At 35.3% G+C, this 18661-nt stretch overlaps 1 protein-coding gene across 3 annotated transcripts in view; it reads right to left on the bottom strand.

The window, feature by feature from the left end:
• ETFDH (electron transfer flavoprotein dehydrogenase) overlaps positions 1-18409 on the bottom strand; it is a 30079-nt gene extending 11670 nt beyond the window's left edge. For all 3 annotated transcript variants that reach the window (XR_010409601.1, XM_054508698.2, XM_045880224.3), the window contains exons 1-8: positions 18160-18409; positions 13149-13289; positions 12509-12738; positions 11159-11240; positions 10610-10728; positions 8546-8623; positions 2386-2532; positions 834-974 (exon numbers count right to left, since the gene is read on the bottom strand). Coding sequence is in view for 2 of the 3 variants with exons in the window: in XM_054508698.2 (XP_054364673.1) it covers positions 834-974; positions 2386-2532; positions 8546-8623; positions 10610-10728; positions 11159-11240; positions 12509-12738; positions 13149-13289; positions 18160-18193 (972 nt within the window). In the remaining variant the exon portion in view is untranslated. The remainder of the gene's footprint in view (positions 1-833; positions 975-2385; positions 2533-8545; positions 8624-10609; positions 10729-11158; positions 11241-12508; positions 12739-13148; positions 13290-18159) is intronic.
• Positions 18410-18661: the final 252 nt, after the last annotated feature.

The raw sequence follows: 18661 nt of genomic DNA, 5'->3' as shown, positions 1-18661 counted from the left end.
TCTGTGGTACTAATGAGGCAAAAATGAAGAAACAGAACGTAATCATACTTAGAAAAAAGAGGACAAGAAATATAAGAAGTTACATTTTATAAGGCATTATCAAAATGCTGGAATTAATAACCAAATCTTTTTTGCTTTGAAAAAATTAAGTCACTGGAATAATCATACAAAGATGAGAAACTGAACACTTGGCTGGGTGTCAAAAAACACCAATAATGCGAAAACTTAATAATACATATACAAGTCTAGCTATGACATTAAATTATAAAGCTGCCACCAACTGTAAGGTGCAGAAACCCTTATTTTTCCATTCCTTGCAATGTTCAAGATGTAGTTACTGCAAAGATGTAAGTGGCCAAAAAGGGAGAAAATGCTTACATTTTTTAAAAAGTTAAAGATTCAAACCCAGTGCTGATTTCATTTTTCGTGACAGCATGCCATAGTGAAAATGGGCTTGGAAGTCACGCAAACTCAGGTGTGGATCCTGCCTCTGTCATTTAATGGGTGTATTTGGGAAAGTTGTGTAACTTGTTTGGACTTCAGTGTCCCGTCAGTAAAATAAGGATATACATACTTCATAGGACTTTTATGAAACTTATAATTCTCCGTGAAGCCTAGGGCATAGTGTTTGGCATTTAGTAGCTACCACCACAAAAGCTATGTGTGTTTAAAGCTACAGACCAATGCCTGTGAAAGCCCCAAGCACCTTACCTACGGACAAAATTAGAAAGTGACCTTTAAATGAAAAGCATTCTACATGCTCCAGATTTTATAACACTGATGATCCAAGGACTCTAACAGTAGAGTTTTCCAGAATGGGGCATGTAACTTACCACAAAACCAAGGGCTACCAGAGGTTCGCCTTCATTTAAATGGTAGAGGAAGGAGCCTCCATAAGTGTGTCTGTCCAAGGGCCAGCCGACAGTGTGATCCACTCTCCCTGGTTTCCACTTCTTTTCATCAATAATCCATAACTTAAAAAAAGAAGTCCTAGGGCATTATTTAAATTTTTTCTACCACCACAATATATCAAACTTGCCAGGTTTTATGTCTTAGTTATGAAAATTTCAAGGGAAAAACTGTAATAAGAGAAGAACTTCACATATCAAGAAAATTGTATCAAATAGCAGTATGATGAACCGAACTAAAAAACAGGTCAAAAAAGCTATGAACTCTTTAAGAAATTTCTTTAAGAAAATGATTAGATTTTCAAATTGGTAAGACTTTCATGCGATTATAGGGAACACCACTGAAGAGATGAGGAAAACTTCTGGGGTGTTGGTAATGTTCTAGATCTTGATCTGGGTGGTGGTTCCATGGGTATGCTCACCTTATAAAAATTAATTGAGCTGTACACTTATGATCTGCTGCTTTCCAGTATATATGTTGTTCTTCAATAAAACAGCTTTTGCTCTCCTGCACTCCCCTTTTCCCAAATGAAACAAACTGTTCATCTGTTTTCAGAATGGTAAGCTTTGTTTTTTTTTTTTTTTTTTTTTAAAGATTTTATTTATTTATTTGACAGAGAGAGAGTGAGCACAAGCAGGTGGAACGGCAGGCAGAGGGAGAGGGAGAAGCAGGCTCCCCGCTAAGCAGGGAGCCCGAGGCGGGGCTCGATCCCAGGACCCTGGGATCACGACCTGAGCCGAAGGCAGACACTTAACTGACTGAGCCATCCAGGTGCCCCTGGAATGGTTAAGTTTTAAATTTTTAAAAATTTCCATTTGAAATATCTAAAAATCAGATAATATTATGTGCTACGTGCAACCTACCAAAACAATAAAGCCTTTACTCACAATAAATCTAGCTATATACAGAATTGGAAATGTTCTGAGTTTTACCCCCAAAAAATTTAAACAGAAGCATTGTAATGAATCTTTTACACTCTAATAAGCCTAAGGTTTGGGAAAACAGAGATTGGATAAATTGAGAAAATATATTAAATTTAATCTAATTAAATTTTAGGTTTCAGATCAATACACTATGGCTATATTAAATTATCTTCCTAGTGCAATTTTAAAGAAACAATTCTTGTAGGATGTGGTCACCCTACAAACAGCATAGGGGTATTAAGTCAAATCTTATTAGGACAGATGGCATTACAATGAAAAGAAATTCATATTACAAATATTTTTGTGATTTCAAGCCATGTTTCTTAAAACAATTACAACACACAGAAACAATTTAGGTAATAATGGAATTTGATTAGTAATATTTTCTAGCCCCTTAAAAATATCCCAAATATTTTTAGTTATGATGAACATTTCAAGTGAATGAAAAATATAGCAATTATAAAATTATATCAATGTTACAGACTACATTATAATACAAATGAGTTTAAACTCCATAGTTTAAAATTAAAATTACAAAAACAAATCCGGATACCTCCTTCAGTCCAATTCCATAGGTCTGGGGATCACAATTGGCTCGCAAATCAAACTTCTTATATAATTGCTTGGCTAGATGTCCATGGCACCCCTCTGCAAAAACTGTGACTTTTGCATGTAGTTCTAGTCCTCTCTCAAATGTTGTCTAAAAAATAAAAAAAATAATGTTAAATTGCAGCATTTGACAATTCAAAAAATATTCACAATCTGGTCAGTTTTGAATTGAACTATGATTCAGGTATAGAAGAAACAATACAAATACATAATACTAGAAATAAAACTACTGTTGTAAGTGGAATCTAATTTAAATTTTATAATATATCCTATGTCTTTGTTTTATTTTTCTTTTTTACTTCCAAAGTACCTGAATGGTTAAGTGTGTAAGAATTAAAAAAGCAAATAAAGCATGCTCATGCTAAAAATATTCTCTACAAATGAAAATAAAGTGAAAAGTGAAAATCCATTTCCCCCCTGCTCCTGGTTTTCCAGCTCAATCATCTGAAGCAAAAAACACTATCAAAAGCTTTCTTGTGAATCATGACAGAAAATTTCCATGAATAAAAAACCATATAGAGCCTATTAATATCCTTCTAACACAAGTAGAATGATACTAAATATACTCTTTAGTTACTTGCTTTTTTCACTTTAATTTTACTTGTTCTCTATTGCTGAATGTATATTCTAAAACAGAATTTTTTTTCCAAGTGGAAAAAAAGCCGTAATTAAAGTCTTTACCTCTCTTTTGCTCTCTGTATTTTGTACTTACACCTACCACAAGGCACTCAATAAAGTTACTTAATAAAGGAATACAGAATAATCAGTGAAGTCTCTTATGAAATATATCTTTTCTGATAGTTCTCTATTCATTCTATGTGCATGTCTGTGTATATGCAAAGACAAAAAGTAGTTTTACACTGAGTTTTATAACTGTTTTCACATTAGTTGAATGTATACACCAAGAAAAGAATTCTTTTTTTTTAAATAGAGAGAGCTCACGAGGAGGGATTGGGGCAGAAGGAGAGTCTGGAGAGAGATTCCTAAGCAGGCTCCATACCCAGCACAAAGCCCGATGCTGGGCTCAATCTCAGGACTCTGAGATCATGAGGTGAACCAAAATTAAGAGTAGGGCGCTCAACTGACTGAGCCACCCAGGCGCCCCTAAAGCATTCATTTTTAATGCTTGAATAGATTCCCCTAATTTTTCAAATAATTTTCAATACTGGGACAGTTAGGCTGTTCTAGTGTGTTTCACTATTATAAAGCATTGCCTAGATGAATATACTTGGTGCTAAATATTTTCAGTCTGAATGGTAAGAATTATCTCATTATTAATTTAATAAATTGATTACTACAAAGTCTGAACATCTTTCACACATTTATTGGTAACTATTTTTTTCTTGTGCAATGCTTATTAGTGTCATATATATGCATACATGTATATTACACTTACATACACATCCTGTAATTTCACTCAGTATCTTTTTATTTTGTTCTTGCTTGCTCACTCTCATTATACTTCACTCATCCATAAACCATGTTAACAATCCAGTATGTACAGTTTTACCCAAATATCTAAACACACATACATACTGAGATACATATACACTTAAGCTTTTTTGGTTCCTGATTTATTTTACAAAAAATAGGATAATTTAATACTGTATCTTACTTTTCTCACTTAAGAATACTTCATGGAAATCTTTTTACACCATTGTAGAGCTCAAATCTTTCTCTTCAATGGCTGGATAGTAGTCCATGTGAAAATACCATAGCTTATTCATCTATTCTGCTAATGTTTAATAGCCATTCACTCTGTTCCCAGTTTATTTGTGACCAGAAACAGTTATAAAACATACACCCTTGTGTATATACCTGTATCTATATATATATTCTTTTTTTTTTTTAAAGATTTTATTTATTTATTTGACAGAGAGAGAGAGATAGCGAGAGCAGGAACACAAGCAGGGGGAGTGGGAGAGGAAGAAGCAGGCTTCCTGCCGAGCAGGGAGCCCGATGTGGGACTCGATCCCAGGACCCTGGGATCATGACCTGAGCCGAAGGCAGACGCTTAACGACTGAGCCACCCAGGCGCCCTATATATAGATATATTCTTATAATATTGGTGCTTTTATTCCTGTAAGGTAGATTCCCAGGAGTGGCACTGTTCGATCAAAGGGCACACCTATTTTTATTTTACAATATTACCAGTTTGCATTCCACCAGCAGTGTATAAGAAAAGCCTTTTCCCACAGTATGAAGGTTACCCTACAACCCAGCAATTGCACTAATGGGTATTTACCCAAAGATACAGATGTAGTGAAAAGAAGGGGCACATGCACCCCAATGTTTACAGCAGCAATGTCCACAATAGCCAAACTGCGGAAGAAGCCAAGCTGTCCTTCAAAAGATGATGAATGGATAAAGAAGATGTGCTTCATATATACAATGGAATATTGCTCAGCCATCAGAAAAGATGAATACCCACCATTTACGTCCATATGGATGGAACTGGAGGGTATTATGCTAAGTGAAATAAGTCAATCAGAAAAAGACAATTATCGTATGGTTTCACTCATATGTAGAATATAAGAAATAGTGCATAGGATCATAAGGCAAAGGAAGGAAAACTGAATGGGAAGAAATCGGAGAGGGAGACGAACCACGAGAGACTCTTAACTCCGGGAAACAAACTGAGGATTGTGGAAAGGGAGGTGGGTGGAGGAATGGGATAACCAGGTGATAGGTATTAAGGAGGGCACATGATGTGATGAACACTGGGTGTTATACACAACTAATGAATCACTGAACACATCAAAAACGAATGATGTACTATATGTTGGCTAATTGAATTTAAATTAAAAAAAAAAAGAAAAGCCTTTTCCCTACAGTCCAGTTACTGAGAGATATAACTGTTTATTTTACATTTTTGCTAAGTACAGTGCTAAGTCACTGTTATTTTAAGTTGCATTTCCCTGATTACTGTTTTAAGCACTTTTTCCCTTTTTGAGTCAAGAAATATTAATGAGTACCTACAGTGTGCCAGGTTTTATGCTAGGCAATGGGAATACAGAGATGAATAAAAGTCAGGTCCTTTTCCTCCAGGCTAGTCATAGAGGGAGATATTAAAGAAATACATGAGCATATAATTACAAATTATGATTAAGTGCTATGAAAGAAAGCACAGGGTGTTATGAGAGGGAATAAAAGAAGGAAACTGTCAGGGACTGGGTGAACAGGAAAGGCTTCTTTGAAGAAATGACATTTAAGCTGTGGACTCTGAAGAAAAGATACTTAAGTATCTTTCCTTATGAGTTACAGTAGTCATCTGGATTTGCTCTTCTGTGAATTGTCAATTTTTTAGATATTGCTCATTTTTCTAAAATGCTGTCTTTTTTCTTAATGTATATGTGCTATTTGATATTACGGGTAATAAAAAAAAACCCAATCGACTGTTTATCTATAGACTTTATAGTAACTTTGGTATACAGAAGTGTTTAATTTTTATACAGTTAAAAAGGTCTCTTACAGGTTTATTATTTCTTGTCTCTATAGGATGGCTTAGCTTCCCTTTAGGTTATAATTGTAATCTAGGTTTCCTTCTAATTTTTTTATTGTTTTAAGAAATCCTCAGAATTTTTTAAAAAAATAAAGGCCCAACTCTATTTGTTTCCAGATGGCCATCCGGTTTTCCTGGCATCAATTATAAAACAATTCAATCTTTTTTTCTTTTTTTAAAGATTTTATTTATTTATTTTATTTATTTATTTTAAAGACAGTGAGAGAGAGAACACAAGCAGGGGGAGTGGGAGAGGGAGAAGCTGGCTTCCTGCTGAGCAGGGAGCCTGATGAGGGGCTCAATCCCAGGACCCTGGGATCATGATCTGAGCCGAAGGCAGACGCTTAAAGACTGAGCCACCCAGGTGCCCCTAAAACAATTCAATCTTGATGAACTAAAATGTTACTTAATATATTTCAGCTTCCTCTTAGAGGCAGTATGTCCCCTAGTTTTCAAGGGGCAGGCCCTGGAGCCAGCCACACTGTTTATATTCAAACCCCAGCCCCACTATTTATAGCTGTCTGATCTTGGGCAAATCACTTAACGTCTGAAACTTAAAAATGTCCAAATCAGAATTCTTATAATAAGATGGCCATTAGATGTGGCACAGAGTTACTGAATAAGCAGTAGGACATAGGATTCTGGACTTGGGTATTTAGAGCCATGTGACCAGATGTGTGTATGCCTTCACAGCGTGCTCATGACATTCGGTTACAAAGGTGGTGTGAGAAGCCAACCGTGTCAGTGCTGCCTACTAGGATATCAAGTAAAAAAGAGAAGTGATTACTGGGTTGACAAGGTGGGGGTATTTGTGACTCCGACAAGCTGTTTCAGTGAAATGGCAGGGAAGAAAGCCTAACTAGGTGTGTTAAATAGAGTGGAACAACAGAATAAACACAGTTCTCAGTTCTCCCCACGTCAAACCTGTGGCACTAAAACAGTTATTTTAAAAATTTAGATTCTGGAGCTCATATCACCAAGACTCCATGTACTCTTCTATGTTTTTATATCTATATGAATACAATATAGGAAAGATATGTTTCTTTTTTCTTTTTTTTAAGATTTTATTTATTTGTCAGAGAGAAAAGAGAGCACAAGCAGGGGAAGTAGCAGAGGGAGAGGGAGAAGCAGGCTTCTCCCTCTGAGCAGGGAGCCCGATGCGGAACTCAATCCCATGACCCTGGGATCATGACCTGAGCTGAAGGCAGACGCTTGACCGACTGAGCCACCCAGGTATCCCAGGAAAGATATGTTTTTATAACTACAAAGCCCAAAACACAAAAATTTACTTTTGAACAAATTTGAGAACGTACAAAAAATGACATATCAGAATAGTAGAACTTGTGTGCCTCAGTTCTGTTGTAATATTAAATATAAAAATCTTAAAAGAATAAAGTACACTTTAAAATTAAATGACCACAATACAGGAAAGAATAACTATAACACAGGAAAGAATACAGGAAAAACAATATTCTTTTATCATTATGAAAAGCAGTAGGAGATAATAGTTGTTTACAAATCTAGCTATGCACCAGAATTCTTTGGGGGCTTGTTAAGAAATAGCTTCTTGGGCCTACTATAGGACACAATGAGTCCCAGACCTCACAGAATTCTGATGAAACCAGCCAAACACTTAGAAGAACAATGAAGTAGGTAAGACTCAAGAGTTTTGCCACTTGCTTATCTCTAAGCAGGAAGTAATGAGAAGCAGGAAAATCCACTGGAGGAGACTCAACTAGATTCCCCATTGTATTCAAGAATGGCAGAGAGAAGGATAAATTCTAAGTTAACAAATACTTATTGAGGACCTGACATGACATGGCGCTATGGTAGGCACTGGAGTAATCCTCCATGATCTCTGCCCTTATGGAGCTTATGATCCAGTTGAGAAATTATGACAATGAGCAAATAAATATGAATTGACAAATTAATTTACTGAGATGTTAATTTATGTTTTGTTCTGTTATTATGGGAAAGCAAGGTGTTTTTTTCTTATCCTTTCCAAGGAATCTTACACAGTGAGAGATCCAGATCCTGAGAGGTTTTCTTTTGCAAATTCAAAAATAAAAGTTGTAAAACCTGAAAACCATCCAGGATTATATCTGAATGAGAGGAAAGCAATCAGTTTTATATTTGCCAAGAGATATTAAAATCACTCAAAGACTCTATCAGCATTACTAACAGTAATGCAAATGATTCTTGTCCATAGAAATGAAAATTATGGAAGTGGCAATGCAGTTGACTGATGACCTACATATATGTATGTTTTTTTAATTCTCCTTGAACTGGCTGTAACATATTATTGATTCTGTCATTTATTAATGAGTGAAATAAAATCTTTGTCCCATGTTTGTTTTATATTTGTATGAGTCATGTTTTTATCTTTAAAAAAAATTATTCTTAAACATGTTATATCTTCTTGTCTAAGTCCTTTTTAGTTCAAAGATGCCTCTATATTTTTTTAAGAGAAAAATTCCACATTAATAATTATATTCTAACATATACTTTATTAATGTGCAGTTTGTAGCAAAGCTAAATTATTGCATTTAAGTCGATTCTTTTTTTGTCAGTTTGTTAAGCACATAACTGTTAAAATGTTTACCTTTGGTGCACCATCCTTTTGTATCCCTACATCGTTAGTGGCAATTCCTTTTACACTGCTATCTTCGTGAAAAAGTACCTAAAATGAAAACATATTTGGTTATCACCTTAGAGGATTCATAACCAACCTGAAAAGAAGCAATAGATATTTAAGAAAGTGAACATGTTCTCTAGATTACAGAAATAACAGGCTTTAACATGTTTAGGCAAAAAAAGAGACATGTTTTAAAGATACTCCCTTCTAGAGTATAAAAGAACACAGCTCAAACAGTTGGAAATGAAAGAAATGCCACAACCTTGATGAAGAAGAAAAGGGGGAAGCTACTACAGAGGTCACTTAAGAAACCAGTGAGAATAAACAAAGAGCTCTGAAGAGATCAGGTATCAAAAACAAGTATACAGACCCTGAAATCAGGGCCTCTAACAAATGAAGACCATCAGTGTTGGGTGGGAAGACAACAGTGTCAGGAAAGCCTCTGTTCCAAATGAGCGAAGATCCCAAAAAAACAAAAACCAAAGCAAATGAAACAAAACAAAACACAAAGAGGTTCAAGACAGTCCGAAGGTGATTAAAGTTTATTTCTGGTGCAAGCAGTATTGGCAAAAACTTATCAAAATTGTAATTCTGAGGATGAGAAATAGCAATATTCTATAATTCTTACTTAGTTTCTGTTTCTTCTCCAGAGGAAAATGCCCTTTAGATAGGAAGTACAAAATATACATTAGACACACAGAAGGCACAGGAGTGGAAAGGTAAAGCAAGCATTAGCAGCAATGGATATGAAAAGAAAAACATAAACCTTTTATTTCATACCCTGAAAATGAATCAACAGTATAACCTGGCTTTGAACTAAAACTGAAGTCTGGCTCAGAGATAAAAAAAACTTGACAAACCTGACATTAATCTATTGATGATGATCTTTAAGGGACTGAGGAAAAGAGGAGAGTTATGACACTGTGTGTGTATGGGGTGTGTGTGTGTGTGTGTATAAAAACTGAAAATCATAGATTCTATAAATCACCTACTTGTGATTTTGATATTAATCCCAGTCAAGAACATTTTAACCAGGAGAAATAAAAAACCCACACTTGGGTCCAAAAACCCAAATGTATGTATGTATGTATATACCTGACTTCCTGCTTGTCAAAAAATTACAAGAAATTTTATTTTTTTCTCTGGATAAAGACAATTAACTTGTATGTAATGGATTGTATCTGTGTGGCTATGTAAGAGGGTGAGATTTCTTCGTCTTGGCAATCTCCCTAGCAGAGTGCCTGTGACATGCACTGCACTCCTGGTTTAATGCTTACTAAATAATAAAACTTTTAAATAATTTATAGAGGTGATTTTTCTGGGTTGGCAGGATATTTATTTTTAGTCATTTCCCCACTAATACTTAATGAGAGTTAACTCTATGATATGTGTGCCAAAAGAGTTATTTGGAGAGAATTAACAGAAGAACAGTTTCTAGAGTGAAGAAAGCAAGAGCCCTGCTCTACACTAGACTTGAAGTAGTTTTTTCATTCTGGATGCCACTTTATAAAGGGGATAAAAAGGCAATGCATTCAGAGTGCACTGAGAATACTGAAGGAACTCAAACTAATGTAACATCATGGTTGAAAGAACTGATAATATTTAACCTAGGAAAGAAAACGACACCAGAGTGAAAGTGGGGAAGAAGAGAGTGGGGCATAATTATAATTGGAAAACTGTCCTTGGAAGAGGGCATTGATTTGTTCTATGTAGTGTAAAACAGAAGATATATTTCCATTCAACAGAAGAAAGAGAATATTATCAACAATCCAAACGTCAGATAGAGATGATCTCATCCCTGATGGTGTTCAGTCATAAATTAGACAATCACATGATATATATACATACAAGATCAGGAATTCAAGTACTCTTTGGATTAGATCTTTCCAAGATTCCTTCTAATCTTACAATTCTAAAATCCTATGGCTTTTCTAAAATATTTATTTACCTCTGTACCATTCTTGGTTTATATTCAAAAGAAAAAGAGATTATTTCCCAGAAATATTAAAAACAAAATACAACTATACAAACCTCAGCAGCAGCATAACCAGGGTATACTTCAACACCAAGGGCTTCTGCTTGTTCTCCCATCCAGCTCACTAAATGTCCCAAGCGTACAATGTAATTGCCATGATTATTCATTGGAAGACCTACAAATACATGCTTAATTTATCAATCTGACATTTTATCGGTAAAACATCTCAAAAACATAAATACTTAATTTAAAAATTCTAAGCAATGTGTAATTTCTGTGTAAATATACACATCATCCTATGGTCATGATTTCACTTATATTCTACAACTTTGGCATAGAGTTCTAATTATTAAATTAAAAAAACATTACAACACTACATTAAAATTCTGGGTTGCCTTACAAGGCTAACCCAATTCTTCTAGACTGGAAGACGAACTAGGTTCTAGTCCTGTTTTACTACAAGCTAGCTATATAACTTTGGGTTAGTCCTTCAATCTCTGAGCATCAGTTTTCTCATCTGTAAAAAGAAAAGATTTCACCAGATGAAATGTGGTTTCCTCCAGGTACGGAATTCTATGATTCTACAAATATTTATCATACCCTACCTGGAAGAATTGGCACAGGAATTCTGTATTTCTTTGTTAAAATTCCAAATCTGTCTTCTGTTACAGGAGTGTTAAGTGGAGCCTAAAAACAAAAGAAGGAAAGAGAAGGAAGTTTTTAGTTCATATTCATAATGGTAAATACAAATAATAAAAAAACTGTGTCAAAAGGGAAAGTGAACTACTCTCCTCACTTTTCTCTCATCATTTCCTTTAGAAAACTTGGAACTGTAAATCCTCTTTGTCTCTTTGAGATGTATGGGAATCTTTTTAGAATCTAAATAAGCCAGTTTTATATGCCAGAAATCTTTCTTGGGGGCCTTGGAGACATCTTGGATAGGGCTTCCTGTCTCCCTGTCTCTGTGGGAGTTTAGCCTAGGTGCTTGCTCCAAGTTGTAACTTCCTGCTTGATGAAAACATAAGAGAAGTTTTATTTTTCCTTTGGATACAGACAATTAACAGGTATATCATGGATTGTATCTGCTCAGTTATATAGGGCTCTGAAAACCTTTTTCTATTACAACTGCTATGTCAATAATAATTCAATAGTATCTATTTTTGGTATAATATTGAAAAGAGAAAGTTAATTAGATATAACTAAAGTATTTCTAGTTTAAAGGATCTTGGTATTTTAGAAAGAAGAACATAGATGAAATTTTTGGAATTCAATTTACTCCATAAATAATAAAGAAATCATGTAATTTTTTACCTTTACATAGTATATTCACAGGTAGTGAATATTCTAACCTTGGCAGGCATAACATAACCCATCTTACAGAAGAAAAAGCTAAGATATGTAACATGTAAAATTTTAACCAAAGCCATACAAATTATGAAAGGAGTAAAATTAACATTCAGTTCTCTGTATATCATACCAGTGCCTTTTCTTCTTAGGTTATGAGAGGCCATATTAATTTATTCTTTAGAACATCTGATTAGATTATCCTCTTTGGTTTTAGATATTACAATGTCCCAGGAAATTTACATAAAACTTTATTAAGAACAATGATATAAACACCTATGGAACAAGTTAGGAAATACTCTCAAAATCAAAATGCTGTATTTTATTTGGTACAAATATTCTAGTATCTTCTCAAGATAAGACCTTCTCGCATATCCAGTACATAAATACAACATGTAGAAGACATTATACGAGTGTATGAGTTAATATCTTAAAATTATAAGTATAGTTGATATGATTCCATTTTTTGGCTCTTTTTAAGTTAAGAAATACATATCTATAATAATCCTTTAAGAGACAGAATTACATAAAAAGGGTTTTCTATATTCTAGTAGTTTGGAACTAGAGATACGATAAAGATTACATTTTGTATAAGAACCAATTTTTCATACTCCCTTTTCCTTCCAGTCTGGGAATAATTCTTCAAAAGCACGTGGATCAAGGCAAGCCCCTGAGAGAGTATGAGCTCCTATTTGAGCGGCTTTCTCTACTAGACACACACGGATGTCCTTTTCATGTTTAGTAGCCAATTGCTTTAGACGAACAGCTGCAGAGAGTCCTGCAGGGCCTGCGCCAACTATAACTACATCTGCTTCTTCTGCAAACCTCTCCATGTTCACTCCTGGGAGGAAAAAATGATTTAAAAAACACATGAAAATTCTGGGATGACTATGATCTGTTAAAAATCACAAACTGGGTTACAAACACTCACTATGCTTTAGAGCATTTATAGAAATTGCCCCTCTGCTTTGTATGAGAATTATACTAAATATATTATTGTATTAATTGGATGTTCTCTTAGGTTCTGTTCCAGTATATATCTTATTTTGCTTCCATAAACCAACTTTTGGCTTTGAGATTTACTACTACAAACTACGCAGGTATTTTCTTATCTCAATATCAATATGTAATAGATTTGGTAAAGCTATGAAATATTATTAGATGATTTTATACTATCATGACAAATATTTCCACAAAATGATACAAAGTATCTAGAAAAGCCTTAACACTTCTACAGAAATTATTACTTACCTTCCCATCGCTTGTCCTTATCCCGGGGATAAATAGTATAGTGGGTAGTAATTCGAGGTACAACAGAAGTTGAAGACCATCTTGTTTGACACAGAGGTAGATAATTTTTCTTAAATTTTAAGGCATGAAAGCACTGATATGCTGCACAAAAATTATAAACATTAGTATTATTTTTTCAATCAGCTTTCCTCAGAGTAGACTAAAAAAACCATTTTTTTAAAAGGAAAAAATTCTAGGATTGGGAATCAGATCTGGTTTCTATTTAATTTTCTATTAATTAGCCCTAAGACCTTAAATCATTACCTTCTCTAGATTTCAGTTTCCTCATCCCAAAATAGGAAAGGTCACTAGATGATCTCTAAGGTACTTTTCTCATCTAAAATTGTATGATTCCACGTGATGTCTTATATTTGGAAATTTGTGTTTATAGTCTCACCATATCAACACTACAGACAGTGAATAGTTAGATCTAGGTTGTTGAGCCATTAGTTGTGATATGACCTGAAATAGACTGTACTATTTCCTAGATGAACAACTTAGCTTCTTCTCATAAAGCAATGTTTTCAAACTATATTTAAAAAATATCAAATAAACTAACTTATTCAATTTAGCTCATATCAAGCTTAACCTATAAATAGGATGACCATAAAATTTATCAACCAAACTGGATACTTTTTTTTAAAAAAAGATTTTATTTATTTGTCAGAGACAGAGAGAGCGTGCGCACACAAGCAGGGAGAAGAGCAGGCAGGGGGAGAAGCAGGCTCCCTGCTGAGCAAGGAGCCTGATGTGGGACTCGATCCCAGGACCCTGGGATCATGACCTGAGCCAAAGGCAGACGCTTAACCGACTGAGCCACCTAGGCTTCCCTAAACTGGATACTTTTGAGAGTAATAACGGGCAGTATTAATGATTATGCTGGGACAATGTGGGCTAAACTAGGTTTTATGGTCAGCTTTTTAAAAACCTGACTCTCCCATATGGCAATATCTGTACATATTCATCAAGTTAGCAAACAGAAATAAACAGAAGTGTGCAAAAATTTATCTGCAATAATGTTCATTAAATCTCTGTTATCCTTAAACCTTCAATTCTACTTCTTCCTTCCCCTATCTGAAGCAGATACCCTAACACACCAAACATCAATGAAAGATAGAAGCAATTAAGTGGGAACTTTCCTATATCCTTGGCAACAACCTCTAAAGTAATCTGTATTTGTGTCCACTCTTTGTTCATTTTCTCAGGTTATAACATATCTTTTCACTTAGATTACTGATGATGAGGCTTATCTCTCCCATTTTCATAGGGACATCCCTCCACCTGAAGCCTTCGCTTTCACCTGTATCTTTAATTTCTGTCTCCCTTCTCTGGTACTCTTCTCCTTGACACTCTATCCCATTATATAAAAAAAAGGACAGAGAATACTTCCTTGGAAATAGCCCTGACAGATATAAAAACTTATATTTGGAGTTAGAGTAATTAAAAGTCTGTTAAAGGAGAAGAGATATGATAATCAAAGGAAAGGAAAGGAATAAAGAGTTCAGAAATAGAATACACATAGGACTTGGTTTATGCTAAAAATACCATTTCTAATCAGGGAAAAGAAATGGTTACTCATTAAATGGTCAAAGATAGGGAGAAATTCATTTGGAAAAAAAGTATACCTTCCTCTTCCTATCAAAATGAATTCCATTTGGTCTATGGTTTTAACAGAAAAAGTCAAAGTATAAAAGATTATGTTGATATGTCCACAGATTATTTGTTTCTCCACTTTTGAGCGTGGACTGCAACTAGTGACTAGCTTCCAACAAGGAGAGTACAAAAGGGAAAAATATTAACTTTACAGTGGAGAAATATAGCAGACCCTTTAACCAAATGATCAAGTTTAACATTACTGGCAATAAGACATGTTGGTATCACACGCTCCCTGATAGGATAAGAAGGGCTTTTTACCTCTGTGGCATACTTCCCCAAAATCTGTATCCTCAGTTTAAACATGAGAAATCATCAGACAAATTCAGATTGAGTGACATTCTACAAAATGCCTGGCTAGTATATAATATTGAAAGTAGCAAGGTCATGAGAGACAAGAAAAGATACATTACACATGTCAAATATATATAAAATGTACAACATAGAGAGTGAATTCTAATATAAACCATGGACTTGAATAATGATGTATCAAAATTGGCTCACCAATTGTAACAAATGTACCACACCAATGCCAGATGTTAATAGGGAATGGGGGAAAGTTACATGGAAACTCGTGTATTTTCTGCTCAACTTTTCTTTAAACCTAAAACTGCCAAAAAATTAAGTTTATTAATTAAAAACAAAACAAACAAATACAAAAGGGCAACATGGAAAAAGACAGTGGTTAAGTGCATAGGTTTTGGAGTCTGTGTACATTGTGTTTGAATTCATTAACAGTAATGAAACCTTCAGCAAGTGATTTTAACTCTCACCCCATCAGTTCTAAAGCCTATGGTCAATTTTGTCTTGGAAATATTATGGTAGAAGATCTAGTATAACTCTTACACAAAACAAGTGGCTAATACATATTTGATAACTAGATAGATACCTTCCTAGTTACATTTTTCACTGTAATTTAGGAACCTGCAAATCTCTGGTGTAATTTCCAAAAACTAACCTGGGTTATAGAGCAATAAATATAATGAGGCCTTTCCTCATTTTTAACTTGTCTCTTATAATGAAGCATGTATCTGCAAATGAACAAGTTTCTAAAATGGACTATAACAAATAATTAGTAAAGATCAACAAAGACTTTTGCATGGATTTGAAATGTAAAATGTAATAAAATTTACATTTTAATGGATATACTGAACAGTTAAGAATTTTCAATTATAATATCACACCTTATCCTTCAGGACCTTATGAAAATTGTGGGGCAGCTACAATGCCCATTTACAGTAGATACATATGAATTCAGACGATCCCACCCAAGCTCTCAATCCTTCCAACATCAGTCAAGCTCTGAGACTACAATTGGATTTGAAATGATTTGTGAAGTAATGGAAACTGAGCTGTGATGAAAACAAGATTTTTCTTTCTTTTTTTCTGATTAAATGGAGAGAGAACAGCCTGGCACATAGGCTAGTTATTATTTAGCACCCAAATGCAGAATTAACATATTTTTATGTTTTACTCTTTCCAATAAAATAATTTTTTAAAGCAAAAATCTGGCATCAGACGTCAATAAAGATTATGATGAATACAGGAAGGGAAGAGATTTAGAGTGGCTGAACTCTAAAGGCTTTTAAACACTAAAAAAATCTGTTTTTGATAATCTTATAGTGGCAAGGAAACTAATTTTCTCTACTTGCAAAGGCATACTAAAAATTATAGTATTGGGAATAATTTTTTAATTATTAGGTAACCTTTCACATATCCTAAGTCTTGAAAAAATGTACATAAGGCACATAAATAAAGATATTATAGGAGAATTCAGTTCTAGAGTTCAAATAAAGCATTATCATCATTCAAAAGAATATTTATTAAATAATTATTTGTATTATTTATTATTAAAAGATATTAAAATCTTTGTCTTATGATGAATTGTAGTTTAGTGTGTACAAGTTATCATTTGCTGCTGAAAGTGATGATTTGGTATCAGATAAAAGTAATTCTATTGCTTATATAGCTAGTTATTTTCTTGAGAATATTTGGAACTGGGTAGTTTGATTTCCCCCACGGGATAAAAATTAAAAAGTCACAACCTTTACTCCCTTTCTGAAAACAAATCTGACATTCCACTTTGGGTATCTGAACAGTTAGGCACCTTGGCTGAATTTTGGTAGAGAAGTAAGGTCAAAAAGTCCATTGAACTCATAACATCACCATATCAAAGTCACACTGCCAACACATTTGTGTCCATCTCTTTGCTGCCAGTAGTGTGAACACTCAGGTATGAAAATGGCAATGATTTAAGTATCCATGGAAAATGGAAATGCAAATTTTAGTGGACTGTAATTAACACTTGGTCCAAGAATGATTTCAGCTAAATTAGGCAATAGGGCAGACAGCATCTGACTACTTTGATATTTCACAAAACATAAAGTGTATCTATCTACACATTAGGTGTAGTAATACATGCACAAGTATCAGGAACTTTAAATAAAATTCTAATTTAACCTATGGTGGCCAAATCTGACAAACTTCTACTTTCATGAAATATACATAATAAGAACATCCTTGAATTTGCAGTATGTATACTTGTTTATTCTATAACCAAATATTAATTTAAAAAACTAAACCAAAAAAGCTAAGCCAAATGTGACAAAATGCAAGATCCTGTACTGAACCTTTTTGAATTTTTAAACTTTTAAGTAAAACAAAACAAAGACCGTCCAACTGCATTATTATTTTTACTTAAGAGAAAGGGAAGGTAATGAGGTATTTTCACAAGTCACCGTGATGGTTCTAGGAGCACCCATAACACGATAAGCCTCTAAAGTTAATTTTAGACAATGCAGAAAAACTCCTGGCTCCAAATATAATCTGGTGACTTGGGTAGCGCATATGGATGTTAATCATGCTGTGACAGATCAGACTTTAAATTCTTAAGAATGGACTAGGATGGATGGCTGCAAAGACGAAAGTCAGGGCACAACCAAGAAGAAAAACCGTGCAAGTATTATTTTATCCATTTCCAACAATGCAACAGAAAACACCTGAGCTTTGGGTAAGAGTTAGGACCAGGATTTGGAAGATTCAGCTCGGGAGTCCACCGGAGGGCCGTGTTGCTAAGTTTCCTCCGCTCGTGACCTTTAGCCTAGTTCAATTCTTCCAATTGAGGCAACTCTATGGGGAGGAATCTAGGATCCACTGCCAGGTGCAGACAGCGTGACCTTTACCCGAGTTTAACCTGAGGACGTCAGGAGAGCAGGTGCAGAAAGGTAGGTGTCTAGATTCCCCCCACGTGTAGCCCTGTCCGTTTCGCCCTAACTCCTCGACCTTCCTCCACTTATCCCCGCCCGGAGTTCCCTCTCACCCGGGCAGGAGAGCTTGGCTAGCGGCACCAACATATTCACTGGTCCCAGGACTCTCGGTGGGACACAACGGAAGGGCTGTCTGTGGCTCACCGCGGGTGCTGGACCTCTAGGCCGCGGGGGGCGCCATCACCTGCCGAAAAAGACAAACACCTCCACTGAAGTTTGCCTCCCAGCTATGCCCAACGCTTTGGCTTCACGGTGCTCCCGCCTCTTTCTCGCTCTGCGCCGGCGCCGCACATGACGCTATGGCCAGCAGAGACATCCGGGTCACGTTCCGAAGGAGGAAAAGGAAAGGGACTCCAAGTCCCAGCACGATCCCGGCTTCAAGCTGAGGATTGGTTCTCCGTTTGCGTCTCACCAAGACATGGTGAGGACGCGGGAGTGCAGGTGAGAGAGACCCACAGATCCCGTGGTATACGCGCGCATCAAAAGTAGTGGGAGGTGGAGCGACGCATACAGCATTCTGGGAGTTGTAGTCCTCTACTGAAGTGCCTTCCGAGC

Source organism: Mirounga angustirostris, unplaced genomic scaffold (assembly GCF_029215605.1).
Source record: "Mirounga angustirostris isolate CCGP_5_RB_7025 unplaced genomic scaffold, mMirAng1.0.hap1 SCAF_2, whole genome shotgun sequence".
Classification (NCBI taxonomy): Eukaryota; Metazoa; Chordata; class Mammalia; order Carnivora; family Phocidae; genus Mirounga; species Mirounga angustirostris.
The sequence above is the reverse complement of the archived record's forward strand: the minus strand, read 5'-3'. Positions and strand labels throughout refer to the sequence as shown.